Source organism: Macrobrachium rosenbergii, chromosome 42 (genome assembly GCF_040412425.1).
Source record: "Macrobrachium rosenbergii isolate ZJJX-2024 chromosome 42, ASM4041242v1, whole genome shotgun sequence".
NCBI lineage: Eukaryota > Metazoa > Arthropoda > Malacostraca > Decapoda > Palaemonidae > Macrobrachium > Macrobrachium rosenbergii.
In genome coordinates this window covers 51,495,465-51,508,905 of record NC_089782.1, presented here as the reverse complement: position 1 = coordinate 51,508,905, position 13,441 = coordinate 51,495,465, and the positions used below count along the sequence as shown (strand labels likewise).

The 13,441-nt window shown below is 41.1% G+C and overlaps 2 protein-coding genes across 2 annotated transcripts; one reads left to right on the top strand and one right to left on the bottom strand.

Moving 5' to 3' along the window:
- Positions 1 to 1,277: 1,277 nt before the first annotated feature.
- Positions 1,278 to 2,835, bottom strand: LOC136828420 (crustacyanin-A2 subunit-like). Its single transcript, XM_067086458.1, has 3 exons — positions 2,654 to 2,835; positions 1,932 to 2,148; positions 1,278 to 1,683 (listed from the first exon to the last, which is right to left on the bottom strand). The coding sequence occupies exons 1-3, from the start codon at positions 2,780 to 2,782 to the stop codon at positions 1,451 to 1,453; spliced, it is 579 nt and encodes a 192-aa protein (XP_066942559.1). The 5' UTR covers positions 2,783 to 2,835; the 3' UTR covers positions 1,278 to 1,450.
- A 618-nt stretch (positions 2,836 to 3,453) lies between these two features.
- LOC136828419 (crustacyanin-C1 subunit-like) lies at positions 3,454 to 6,658 on the top strand. The gene is made up of 4 exons (XM_067086457.1): positions 3,454 to 3,639; positions 4,122 to 4,206; positions 4,876 to 4,998; positions 6,241 to 6,658. Exons 1-4 carry the CDS (start codon positions 3,496 to 3,498, stop codon positions 6,486 to 6,488), a joined length of 600 nt encoding a protein of 199 aa, XP_066942558.1. The 5' UTR covers positions 3,454 to 3,495; the 3' UTR covers positions 6,489 to 6,658.
- The last annotated feature ends 6,783 nt before the right edge of the window (positions 6,659 to 13,441 follow it).

Here is a 13,441-nt window from a genome sequence, read left to right as displayed (position 1 = left end):
CAATCTTCCTAGAAGGGACTCGAACCCACGGCAGTTAAAATACTGAGATCTTGTCTTTTAATTAAAACAGGAATAGGAATGTTTATTATCAAACTGTGCACAGCTCGAAGAATTTTTAATTGGCCTTATCTGTGAAACAGATTCCAAGCAACTGGCCTATAACGACATTTTTTTTTTCTTTTGCATTCAAGTAACGGATATCCAAGGATATCCTTTACAAAAAACACAGAGGTTACTTTTTTTTATATACTGTAATCTGAAGAGAGAGATATCTTAAGATACGAGATATGAATGCTTTCCCTAAATTACTGTATTGTCATTTGCTGTGAAAGGTTCCTTTTTTTTTTATAAGTAACAAATTGATTTAAGGTTCATCCAAATACTTTATAAATAAACTGAAGGGCGCATTTTATTCTTTTATGCATTATAAAGATCAAATGAAGGAGGTATTCATCAAATGCAGCCTTTGAGTTTCTGTTATTAGTTATAAAGTTTTTTAAAACTGAGTATTTCTAAAATGCAAATGACTACCTTCGGGATAATTTGCTTTTGAATATTCTTCGCAAGTCTGTTTTCCTAGAATTTTCTGGGCGCTGGGCCACATTCCTCCCGGCCCCCGTCCTTTTATTTTCTCCTTCATTGCAAGGCCTTTATAGATAAGATACTAGTTTGCCCCACTCATCATTCCATGTCGCCTTTTGAATATGTCAAGATTCTTTCCACAAGGAAGACTCGACGTCATCATGAATTCAGTTAATCCGAAATATTAATCCTGGCAAGAGGCATCTGCCATGACCTATTCAGGTTTCGGTTGAGTTATAGTCAATCGGACTGATGATCTTGTCTGTCAGGATCTCGAAAGTGCTAGTTTACAGGAGAAAACAGTAGATACTAATACGCTGCTGTGCAGCTGAGACGTGCGGCTTTTTCCATTGACGTTGTTGCGACGCCTTTTTGTCAAATGAGATGAAATTGTTCTCCATGTCTCACCGAGGGTAATTATGTACCCATAAGATACTTGTCCATTCCTGAGTTTCATTAGAGCCGTCATTGACCGAGACCGATTCATCATCCAAGTATTCTTGTCGTAAGTAAAAAGTTATGCCTGGTTTTTTATTCTCTAACAAAAGGTCAGTTACCAGATGCAACCTAGATAATAAAGTTGTTTAATTTGCTGCACTGTTTGCACAGCATGAACAAACCATCTGAAGCGTTTAGGAGAAGCAGATAATTTTTCCAGAAACATATAGCAAGTAAGGTAAATGAAAATGAACAGCTTTGACTTTTCGTCTGTGTATTTATACACTCGCACGCAGATAAAAATACATTTAGGCAAAGTGGGTGGTTACAGACATATATTAGATTTTTCGAAATTGAGAACAGACTCTTAGACAGTGCAAACTAGTAGAAATTTTACTGAGCTTTGAAGACAAGAATTATTCAATGGAATTTATGCTCGGTAGACGCACTCGGCTGAGTGAGGGACAGTAATGAATTTGGAGAAATCGATTCCGTTCCTCCTGAAGACCTCGGCGCACTTCTCGGTGGCAGGTCCTCCGTTCTGGGGCGTCCTGGAGAAGACGAAGGCGAACTCGGTCTTGTAGGTGTTCCAGTCGAGGCAGGAGTAGACGCAGGAGTAGGTGTCGTAGTCGGTCTCGATGATTTGGTAAGGGTATCCCATCACTGGAAGTGTTTATAAAAGCAAAAATAAACAGAATGACGCATAAATAAACATAAAAGATGAATAAAACGACGGTTATAAGTGAAATGAATAACAAAATTTATATTGCAAGCGGTTTTAGATCATAAACTTGGAAAACGCGGGCTGCTATACCTCGATTCACGCTGAAATCTTTCAGAATCATCATAAAGTATCATAGGTTATGCGGTATGTATTTACTACGTCATACAAAAAGCTTTTATTTTCTTACCTGTTGGGAAGTCAATCAACATGTGACTGGCGGCAAATTCCTTGGTTGGGTAGATCTTACCCTGCAACTTCAGGTGCTCTTCTTTGGGGCTGAAGCCAGCTGTAGCGACGCTAAAGCCGTAGTCAGCATCGGAGTAATCGTAGAAGGAGTTGATGCATTTTGTGTAAGGCTGGTAAGCATTCTCCATGATTTCTGTCTGGTACCAACGGCCGTGATACTGGAAAGAAAATGAAAACTTACAATTTTCTCACTCTCTAACTCCATCTCGGTAACTATTACTACTCACGAATGAGTTCATACAGATTCACATAATACACATTTTGTTAAACGAATTTAGTCCTACCGTGAAGAGATAATTTCATGAAGCTCTTTATTGCAGTTAATCTGTAAAAATCAAACATTTTCATGTTTGCAGTCCCATAGAGGAAACCTTGGATAAAAGTGTTCTCTTATGGCAAACAAATATGCCTATAAGAATCTAAATGAAAACCGTTATTTTTATTTGAGCATCGACGTGAAAAGAATTCATTAAAATGTATCTGTAATAATTTCTTGTTAATAAAGGGAGAAAATATCCAAAATATTGATAAGAAGGGCATGGAGAAGAATTCCTAATGGGTTATAGATTAAATACCGTGACAGGTATTTTAATGGAAACTCATAACCAAAAGAAAGGTCCCCTAATCGTTATGTCAGACTCGACACGAACGCCACAAACTTACTCTTCGCAGATCGAACTTGTCCTGGACTTTCACGTTCGCGCACTTTCCAGGGACTAAGAAGTCCGGAAGAGCTTCACTAGCGAATGCGGAGGCCACGAGGCCGAAGCCAATGATAACAGTGCTCAACATTTCGTCTTTGACTGAAGAGTGCCTCTTAGGATTTCACATCTTGGTTTGTGGTCATGTGTTCTTATACCCTGGCGAGAGCTGTGCCTACCCATGGTGGGCGGGGCTTTGGCGGTTACCTGACGGTGTAAATATGTTTCATTCTACTTTCTATCCGCGTGGAAAGTTTTTTTTTATTTAAGGCTTGCATTTTTTCATTGTACGGGTAAGATGCCCCATAGATATTTATTGCGAGTACCTTTGTCTTACAGTCAAGCGTATTATTGTCCCGTATTTGACAGGGCTCAATTGCATGTTTCCAGTTGCCGTTTAACCCGGTCAGGTAACTGTATTGACAGGAAAATTTTGAATTAGATAATTAATCGAAAGATAAGCAATTACGTTCAGTGTTAAGTCAAACAACTGTCATATGCTGTGAAAGGTACCATTAAATTTAGCATCAGTCCTCTCATTCATTCCATTTCGGAAGCGAAAGTGACCGTACAATCGTGCCCTTTAGACAACCAATCCAAAGAAACCAAGGAAGATTAGTTTTTATAACATAGGCAACATTGCGAACCAACCGAGATAAGGGGGGCGGGGAGAGAGAGAGAGAGAGAGAGAGAGATTGTGTGAGAGCCTGAACGGGAGAGAGAAAGAGAGGGAGAGGTTGGCCCTATAAAACTGGGCCGAGTCCATCACGGGGCATCATACAAGATCTTCCTCCCGTAACCGTCATGTCTTCGTCCTCGCTCCTGCTGGTGTTGGTGGCTGTGGCCTGTGCCGTGGCAGATAAAGTTCCCGACTTCGTCATCAAGGGAAAATGTCCCGTCGTAGACGAACGGAAACTCTGGGAAGAACAGAGACCTAATCATTCAAAGGTATGATTCTGCTGTTTGTGTCGTTTGTGGTCGCTTGTCAGTCACGTCGTGTTAGAAACTTTCAATTCTTTCAGTGTTTTCAGCGTTTAATTAAACATAGCTTATTTGTCCTGTCATTTTTTATCATCGTCTAAGGACTTTGAAGGACGCAATCATTAACTAAAAATGGGGATTATCTACCTCGAATTTCGAATACGTAACGGATGACCTCACTCCTCAGTGAGGTTCAGGTGGTGGTGTTGGAAAGGATTGCAGAAAGTGTAATGTAGCCATCGCTGAAGGAAATACATACACGTACACTGCCGGAAACTTGATGGAACCACAAAAAATGATCAGTCTTGAGGCGGTATGACTGAGGTCGTCTGCTCTGCTAGTTGAAGGATTCTCCAGCAGCCACGTAGCCACTCAAATAATAAAGTTCAGTTTAAAAGACGTGTTTCGGGCTCCACGTTAGTCATTAAACATTCTTTTTTTGCTTTCAGTTCGGAGGAACTTGGTACCAGTATGCTATCACCAACAATCCCTACCAGCTTTTGGATCAGTGCGTCAGACTTCAGTATGATTTTAGTAAGTCCCTTTTTGACTTTCTCTCTCTCTCTCTCTCTCTCTCTCTCTCTCTCTCTCTCTCTCTCTCTCTCTCTCTCTCACACACACACACACACATATATATATATATATATATATATATATATATATATATATATATATATATATATATATATATATATATATATATATATATATATATATATATATATACTCTGTATATATATATTTACAGTATATACACATATATTTATATTCGTTTATATATGCATTTTTACTGTAGGGTGATTGAACTTGCCATGCAAATACTGCTGGGTGATTGAAACAATAATGATATATGCATAAATGACTGTTTGTAACAAAATTTACATATTGCTTTTTCAAACTTTGAAGTCATTATTGTTGAAGTGCATCTAACCTCGACCAGGAGTCGAGTTTATATCTTTTTGGCATAGTACATGGGTTAAAGTGACTTACAGCACTTACTTTGGGTTTAAATTATTCCCAAATTAGAGTGAGTTCGATAATAATGAGTTAGTTGTTTAAGAGAGTGTATGTATGTATAACAGCTACTGCCTTTAGTCTTTTTCCATCTTTATTGTTATATACATGAATGTATGAATTGATAGTATGTATGTATGTATGTATGTATGATGATGACTGCCTCATTTTTCCCTTTGGTGCTTTCAGATGGCCAGAGCTTCGACGCCTCCGCCACTGGGATTACTGCCGACGGCAAGCTTCTGAAGAGATTCGGAGATATCGCCCCCATGCCCCTGGGAGACCCTCACCTCATGGTGGCTTTCGAGGAATGTAAGTTGATGGACAACGTACTTTTGAGTTTTTGTCAATAATGTCAAAATAATAATATTAAGATGTTAATGAATGTGATGGATGCTTTACGACCAACACCGACGAATCCATAACTCTGCCAAGAGTGATACGCTCAAGCAGGTCCCTAGACTCGATGGAAACTGAGTAAGTGCTATACATCCCTGACCTGTAGAATATCAAGCATTATTGCAGGGGATTATGAGTCGCCATGAGGCGCGAAAACCAGAGAGAGAGAAGGAGCGCTGATGAAGACATTCCATGCTGAGTTTCTGACCTCATCAAGGCCCAGTACACCTTGCACCTGACTCATGGGACCTGTTGCCCATTTCCGTAACACTTCTTTTTAACATGCCCTTTTATCCGGGCCCGAGGCTGGCTTGAGTGGGGAATAAGGTTAGATTTAAACGAGGAGTGTCGCTGTTCAAAACAGTTGTTGGCAAAGGGAATATTTTTATGGGGAAATGTACCCAACTCTCGTAAATCTGTTTATTATTGCAAGGTCTTAAATCAGGCAAGCGGGTTTTTGCGGACAAAATTTTATTGCTCCCAAGGTAATGAATGACTTCTGAGACCTTCAGAATTTCCTGCATCTCTTGTTTTATGGCCGCTAGACTCTTCTCAAAATAGCCAATAAATTTCTCCTTTAGTCTTGCAAATACATGGCATGCTTGTTCTTGTCGGTGGGGTGGCATGCAAACACGATCAAGCTATTCCTAAGGTTTGCTTCCAGTACATGCGCACTAGGTGCAAAGTTTTTCCTGAAGTTTCCCAGTTTTTCTTTCATAGGTAGTTCATAAGTAGTTTCTTTTGACCAGTGACTTACATTTTCAACACTATCACAGACATTGCTCGAAGGATTTCCCCTGTAAATGGTCTCTAAGTCGAGTTCTTACTTGAACGAGCCTAGTGACCAGAGCTAGTTGTAATTTTAGCCTATGTTGAGAAAGACTAAGTCAAGCATGACAGTATTAAAGAAGCTGGATAGCCAAGTGGAAACTGGTGCTAAGTAAAAATGCAGAAATCAGTGCAAAGGACTTAGAAAGAATGCTACGGAAAAATAAACAGAAAACTAGAAAGGACGCTACAGGAAAATATGAGGAAAACCAAAATACTGGCGTTTTCAGGCGGAGGTTGTCCTGTTATTAAAGATTCGAAGCAAAACGACAACAGACGTTGATTGATGCTGAATTCACGTCTTTATTTTACTCTTCTTCTCCCCAGCATTCGCCGCCCCTCTCGTCATCCTGGAGACCGACTACGACAACTACGCCTGCCTCTACTCCTGCATGGACTACAACTTCGGCTACTACTCCGACTTCTCCTTCATCTTCACCCGGGACTCGACGCCCAATGACTCCCACGTCAGAAAGTGCGAGGCCGCCTTCAAGAACATCGGAATCGACACCAGCCGGTTCTTCAAGACCGTTCAGGGATCCAATTGCCCCTACGAGACACAGAAGACTCTCTAAAGAGGAGGAGTTACTCGCTTCCCCATCGCGTTTCTCTAAAAAAAAAATATATATATATATATATATAAATGAGAAGAGCCTCTCTTTAAATCCCACTTTCTTCTTGACAGACTGAATATATGAACACTATGTTTGTAGATTTTAATAAAAAGGAAAGATTAAAAGAAAAATGATTTGTTTATATAACCCTAAGCGTACATATAGGTCATGATATGTATGTCGCCAATATTCCATTCAGTGAAATAAAAGAGGCCAGCAGTTCGATTTGGTTATCTTTCACTTTGATGCATAACTGCATTTCGTGAAACTAAGATTTCCACTTTTGGTTTTATATTTCTATTTCTTAATAAGTGCTATGAGTCGTCAGTGAACTTTTCACATGAGTAAGTTGTATTTTGTCGACAAAAATCATACCGATTTGTTACTAATGCACAATTTCGCAAGAGAAGGTTCTGCAATTTTAATGAATAATAATAATAATAATGGTGATAATAAACTCGTTTTAAAAGAACAATAAGTCGCCTATCTGAGCCTGATCTAAAGCCCATTCTCCCTTTCTATAATTTCTGAAGGAGTCTTTCCAGTCTTGTTTACCTGTTGCTAAGTAATTTAGACTGCGCCGTTGGGCATCACCTGACGGATTCCGTTTCTTGTGCCCCGTTGGGCCGTCTCCGTTGGGTGATAAGAGTCCTGAGGGTCACACCAGGCCTCCTTGCAATTGATATCAAGGGTTCGTGCTGGAACAAGGCCCGGTTAACCTAAGCTAGCCACCAACCTCTCTGTTGCTCTATTGTATCAAAATGAGTTGTTTTCAGGTAATGATGGTGATATTATTATTATTATTATTATTATTATTATTATTATTATTATTATTATTATTATTATTATTATTATTATTAGGGTATAAATATTTCCGGGAAGCCAACCAAAATTTCAGGAGCAGATATACAGTTTATAGGAAAGTGGAGATGACAGTTCAAATATGTGATGAAAACAAATGAACATGCATAAAGGTACAGCAGATAAAAAACAAATAGCCGAAAAATGAAGAAAGAGGAAATGGCTTCCATATTTATACATTTCGATAATAGTGTGTACAAACTCTCACGTACTGCGCGCTTACGCACATGCAGAGAGCGCTTGTTCTGTTGACATACTTTCTCTTCTTCCCACAGTTGCTGTGTCTTATTTTAACATAATTTGCTGACCTTACCTTTTCATGCCTGGCTTCATTTTCTTCCTTTTTTCTTCGCATCCATTATTTATATTTAGATTTACTCTGAATTACTTCTAAAATTCCAACAGGAAAGAAGGGCTGAGAAATAGAAAACGAGACCCAACTCTGATGGAAAGACATCTATAAATAAATAAACATATAAAAAAATAAAATAATGAAAATAACAGGACTCTCCTTCATGTCATCAGTCTGGTCTCATTTTACATCTTCCTTATTAAAGTTCGCATTGGTTATTCCCTTCTCTCTCTCTCTCTCTCTCTCTCTCTCTCTCTCTCTCTCTCTCTCTCTCTCTCTCTCTCTCTCCACAGTAATGCGTTTGTTAAGTCATCGATCACCCGTTCATAAAATTTGATCAACGTTGGGAATAATCGTTAATCTGCTAGAACTACCGGGCGTCATTGACATAAGCCCTTTAATGATCCATGCGGCAGGATTTGGAGCAAACCCGGAAAGATGACACTTATTGGGGACACCCCGTCCGAAGGGAAACGTTTCCACATACACAAGTATATATATATATATATATATATATATATATATATATATATATATATATATATATATATATATATATATATGTGTGTGTGTGTGTGTGTGTGTGTATTTTAATAGGACCTCATTGAAAGTGTACAGTATCTAGTGAAGTTATTTATTCAAAAAAAAATTACAAGCTTTCCATTCAGTCCTGGAAAGCTTGTAATTTTTTTTAACAAATGACTCCGCCAGATACCATCCAGTTTCAATGAGGTCCTGTTAGTAATATATATATATATATATATATATATAGAAATCATCAACACACAATCACGTGTGGAACAGAAATAAATTTCTGACTCACGTCGGGATCGAACCCAGGTCTCTCAGGTGGAAAGCAAGGGCGTTACCCACTGGGCCATACAAGTCTAAAGAAGTCGGAACCTGAGAGCAACTGCACCCAAGGAATTACCTGGGCAAGCTAACTGCTTGCATACCAGCGAGTTTTCCCAACTTCCGACTCAGCAATGACCCAATAGACAACATTTCATTCGAATTATCCTTCTGAGTGAATAAGATAGAAATCATCAACACACAATCACGTGTGGAACAGAAATAAATTTCTGACTCGTCGGGATCGAACCCAGGTCTCTCAGGTGGAAAGCAAGGGCGTTACCCACTGGGCCATACAAGTCTAAAGAAGTCGGAACCGGAGAGCAACTGCACCCAAGGAATTACCTGGGCAAGCTAACTGCTTGCATACCAGCGAGTTTTCCCCAACTTCCCGACTCAGCAATGACCCAATAGACAACATTTCATTCGAATTATCCCTTCTGAGTGAATAAGATAGAAATCAACAACACACAATCACGTGTGGAACAGAAATAAATTTCTGACTCACGTCGGGATCGAACCCAGGTCTCTCAGGTGGAAAGCAAGGGCGTTACCCACTGGGCCATACAAGTCTAAAGAAGTCGGAACCTGAGAGCAACTGCACCCAAGGAATTACCTGTGCAAGCTAACTGCTTGCATACCAGCGAGTTTTCCCCAACTTCCTGACTCAGCAATGACCCAATAGACAACATTTCATTCGAATTATCCCTTCTGAGTGAATAAGATAGAAATCAACAACACACAATCACGTGTGGAACAGAAATAAATTTCTGACTCACGTCGGGATCGAACCCAGGTCTCTCAGGTGGAAAGCAAGGGCGTTACCCACTGGGCCATACAAGTCTAAAAGAAGTTGGAACCTGAGAGCAACTGCACCAGGAATTACCTGGGCAAGCTAACTGCTTGCATACCAGCGAGTTTTCCCCAACTTCCCGACTCAGCAATGACCCAATAGACAACATTTCATTCGAATTATCCCTTCTGAGTGAATAAGATAGAAATCATCAACACACAATCACGTGTGGAACAGAAATAAATTTCTGACTCACGTCGGGGATCGAACCCAGGTCTCAGGTGGAAAGCAAGGGCCTTACCCACTGGGCCATACAAGTCTAAAGAAGTCGGAACCTGAGAGCAACTGCCAGGAATTACCTGGCAAGCTAACTGCTTGCATACCAGCGAAGTTTTCCCCAACTTCCCGACTCAGCAATGACCAATAGACAACATTTCATTCGAATTATCCCTTCTGAGTGAATAAGATGAAATCATCAACACACAATCACGTGTGGAACAGAAATAAATTTCTGACTCACGTCAGGATCGAACCAGGTCTCTCGGGTGGAAAACAAAGGCGTTACCCACTGGGCCATACAAGTCTAAAAAAGTCGGAACCTGAGAATAACTGCACCCGGGAATTACCTGGGCAAGCTAACTGCTTGCATACCAATGAAGTTTTCCCCAACTTCCCGACTCAGCAATGACCCAATAGACAACATTTCATTCAATTATCCCTTCTGGTGAATAAGATGAAATCATCAACACACAATCACGTGTGGAACAGAAATAAATTTCTGACTCACGTGGGATCGAACCAGGTCTCTCAGGTGGAAAGCAAGGGCGTTACCCACTGGGCCATACAAGTCTAAAGAAGTCGGAACCCGAGAGCAACTGCACCCAGCGAATACCTGGGCAAAGCTAACTGCTTGCATACCAGCGAATTTTCCCCAACTTCCCGACTCAGCAATGACCCAACAGACAACATTTCATTGAATTATCCCTTCTGTATGGCCCAGTGGGTAACGCCCTTGCTTTCCACCTGAGAGACCTGGGTTCGATCCCGACGTGAGTCAGAAATTTATTTCTGTTCCACACGTGATTGTGTGTTGATGATTTCTATCTTATTCACTCAGAAGGGATAATTCGAATGAAATGTTGTCTATTGGGTCATTGCTGAGTCGGGAAGTTGGGGAAAACTTCGCTGGTATGCAAGCAGTTAGCTTGCCCAGGTAATTCCTGGGTGCAGTTGCTCTCAGGTTCCGACTTCTTTTAGACTTGTATGGCCCAGTGGTAACGCCTTGCTTTCCACCTGAGAGACCTGGGTTCGATCCCGACGTGAGTCAGAAATTTATTTCTGTTCCACACGTGATTGTGTGTTGATGATTTCTATCTTATTCACTCAGAAGGGATAATTCGAATGAAATGTTGTCTATTGGGTCATTGCTGAGTCGGGAAGTTGGGGAAAACTCGCTGGTATGCAAGCAGTTAGCTTGCCCAGGTAATTCCTTGGGTGCAGTTGCTCTCAGGTTCCGACTTCTTTTAGACTTGTATGGCCCAGTGGGTAACGCCCTTGCTTTCCACCTGAGAGACCTGGGTTCGATCCCGACGTGAGTCAGAAATTTATTTCTGTTCCACACGTGATTGTGTGTTGATGATTTCTATCTTATTCACTCAGAAGGGATAATTCGAATGAAATGTTGTCTATTGGGTCATTGCTGAGTCGGGAAGTTGGGGAAAACTCGCTGGTATGCAAGCAGTTAGCTTGCCCAGGTAATTCCTTGGGTGCAGTTGCTCTCAGGTTCCGACTTCTTTTAGACTTGTATGGCCCAGTGGGTAACGCCTTGCTTTCCACCTGAGAGACCTGGGTTCGATCCCGACGTGAGTCAGAAATTTATTTCTGTTCCACACGTGATTGTGTGTTGATGATTTCTATCTTATTCACTCAGAAGGGATAATTGAATGAAATGTTGTCTATTGGGTCATTGCTGAGTCGGGAAGTTGGGAAAACTCGCTGGTATGCAAGCAGTTAGCTTGCCCAGGTAATTCCTTGGGTGCAGTTGCTCTCAGGTTCCGACTTCTTTTAGACTTGTATGGCCCAGTGGGTAACGCCCTTGCTTTCCACCTGAGAGACCTGGGTTCGATCCCCGACGTGAGTCAGAAATTTATTTCTGTTCCACACGTGATTGTGTGTTGATGATTTCTATCTTATTCACTCAGAAGGGATAATTGAATGAAATGTTGTCTATTGGGTCATTGCTGAGTCGGGAAGTTGGGGAAAACTCGCTGGTATGCAAGTAGTTAGCTTGCCCAGGTAATTCCTTGGTGCAGTTGCTCTCAGGTTCCGACTTCTTTTAGACTTGTATGGCCCAGTGGTAACGCCCTTGCTTTCCACCTGAGAGACCTGGGTTCGATCCCGACGTGAGTCAGAAATTTATTTCTGTTCCACACGTGATTGTGTGTTGATGATTTCTATCTTATTCACTCAGAAGGGATAATTCGAATGAAATGTTGTCTATTGGGTCATTGCTGAGTCGGGAAGTTGGGGAAAACTCGCTGGTATGCAAGCAGTTAGCTTGCCCAGGTAATTCCTTGGGTGCAGTTGCTCTCAGGTTCCGACTTCTTTTAGACTTGTATGGCCCAGTGGTAACGCCCTTGCTTTCCACCTGAGAGACCTGGGTTCGATCCCGACGTGAGTCAGAAATTTATTTCTGTTCCACACGTGATTGTGTGTTGATGATTTCATCTTATTCACTCAGAAGGGATAATTTGAATGAAATGTTTTCTATTGGGTCATTGCTGAGTCGGGGAAGTTGGGAAAACTCGCTGGTATGCAAGCAGTTAGCTTGCCCAGGTAATTTTTGGGTGCAGTTGCTCTCAGGTTCCGACTTCTTTTAGACTTGTATGGCCCAGTGGGTAACGCCCTTGCTTTCCACCTGAGAGACCTGGGTTCGATCGCGACGTGAGTCAGAAATTTATTTCTGTTCCACACGTGATTGTGTGTTGATGATTTCTATCTTATTCACTCAGAAGGGATAATTCGAATGAAATGTTGTCTATTGGGTCATTGCTGAGTCGGGAAGTTGGGGAAAACTTCGCTGGTATGCAAGCAGTTAGCTTGCCCAGGTAATTCCTCGAGGTGCAGTTGCTCTCAGGTTCCGACTTCTTTTAGACTTGTATGGCCCAGTGGGTAACGCCCTTGCTTTCCACCTGAGAGACCTGGGTTGATCCCGACGTGAGTCAGGAATTTATTTCTGTTCCACACGTGATTGTGTGTTGATGATTTCTATCTTATTCACTCAGAAGGGATAATTCGAATGAAATGTTGTCTATTGGGTCATTGCTGAGTCGGGAAGTTGGGGAAAACTCGCTGGTATGCAAGCAGTTAGCTTGCCCAGGTAATTCCTGGGTGCAGTTGCTCTCAGGTTCCGACTTCTTTTAGACTTGTATGGCCCAGTGGGTAACGCCCTTGCTTTCCACCTGAGAGACCTGGGTTCGATCCGACGTGAGTCAGAAATTTATTTCTGTTCCACACGTGATTGTGTGTTGATGATTTCTATCTTATTCACTCAGAAGGGATAATTCGAATGAAATGTTGTCTATTGGGTCATTGCTGAGTCGGGAAGTTGGGGAAAACTCGCTGGTATGCAAGCAGTTAGCTTGCCCAGGTAATTCCTTGGGTGCAGTTGCTCTCAGGTTCCGACTTCTTTTAGACTTGTATGGCCCAGTGGGTAACGCCCTTGCTTTCCACCTGAGAGACCTGGGTTCGATCCCCGACGTGAGTCAGAAATTTATATATATATATATATATATATATATATATATATATATATATATATATATATATATATATATAATATACATATGGATATATATATATATATTTATATATACCTTTTTTATACTTACAACCAGTAAGCTACAGACGTTTTATATATAATTCACTTAATATTGGAATGACTTACAATGTCACTCCGCATGGTTAGTGTCGTACTAAACATCATGTGTCACCGAAAAGTCGTCATTCCCAAATAATTCAGGGGTTCGAGTCTTCCTGCTGACGGATCGCTGATCA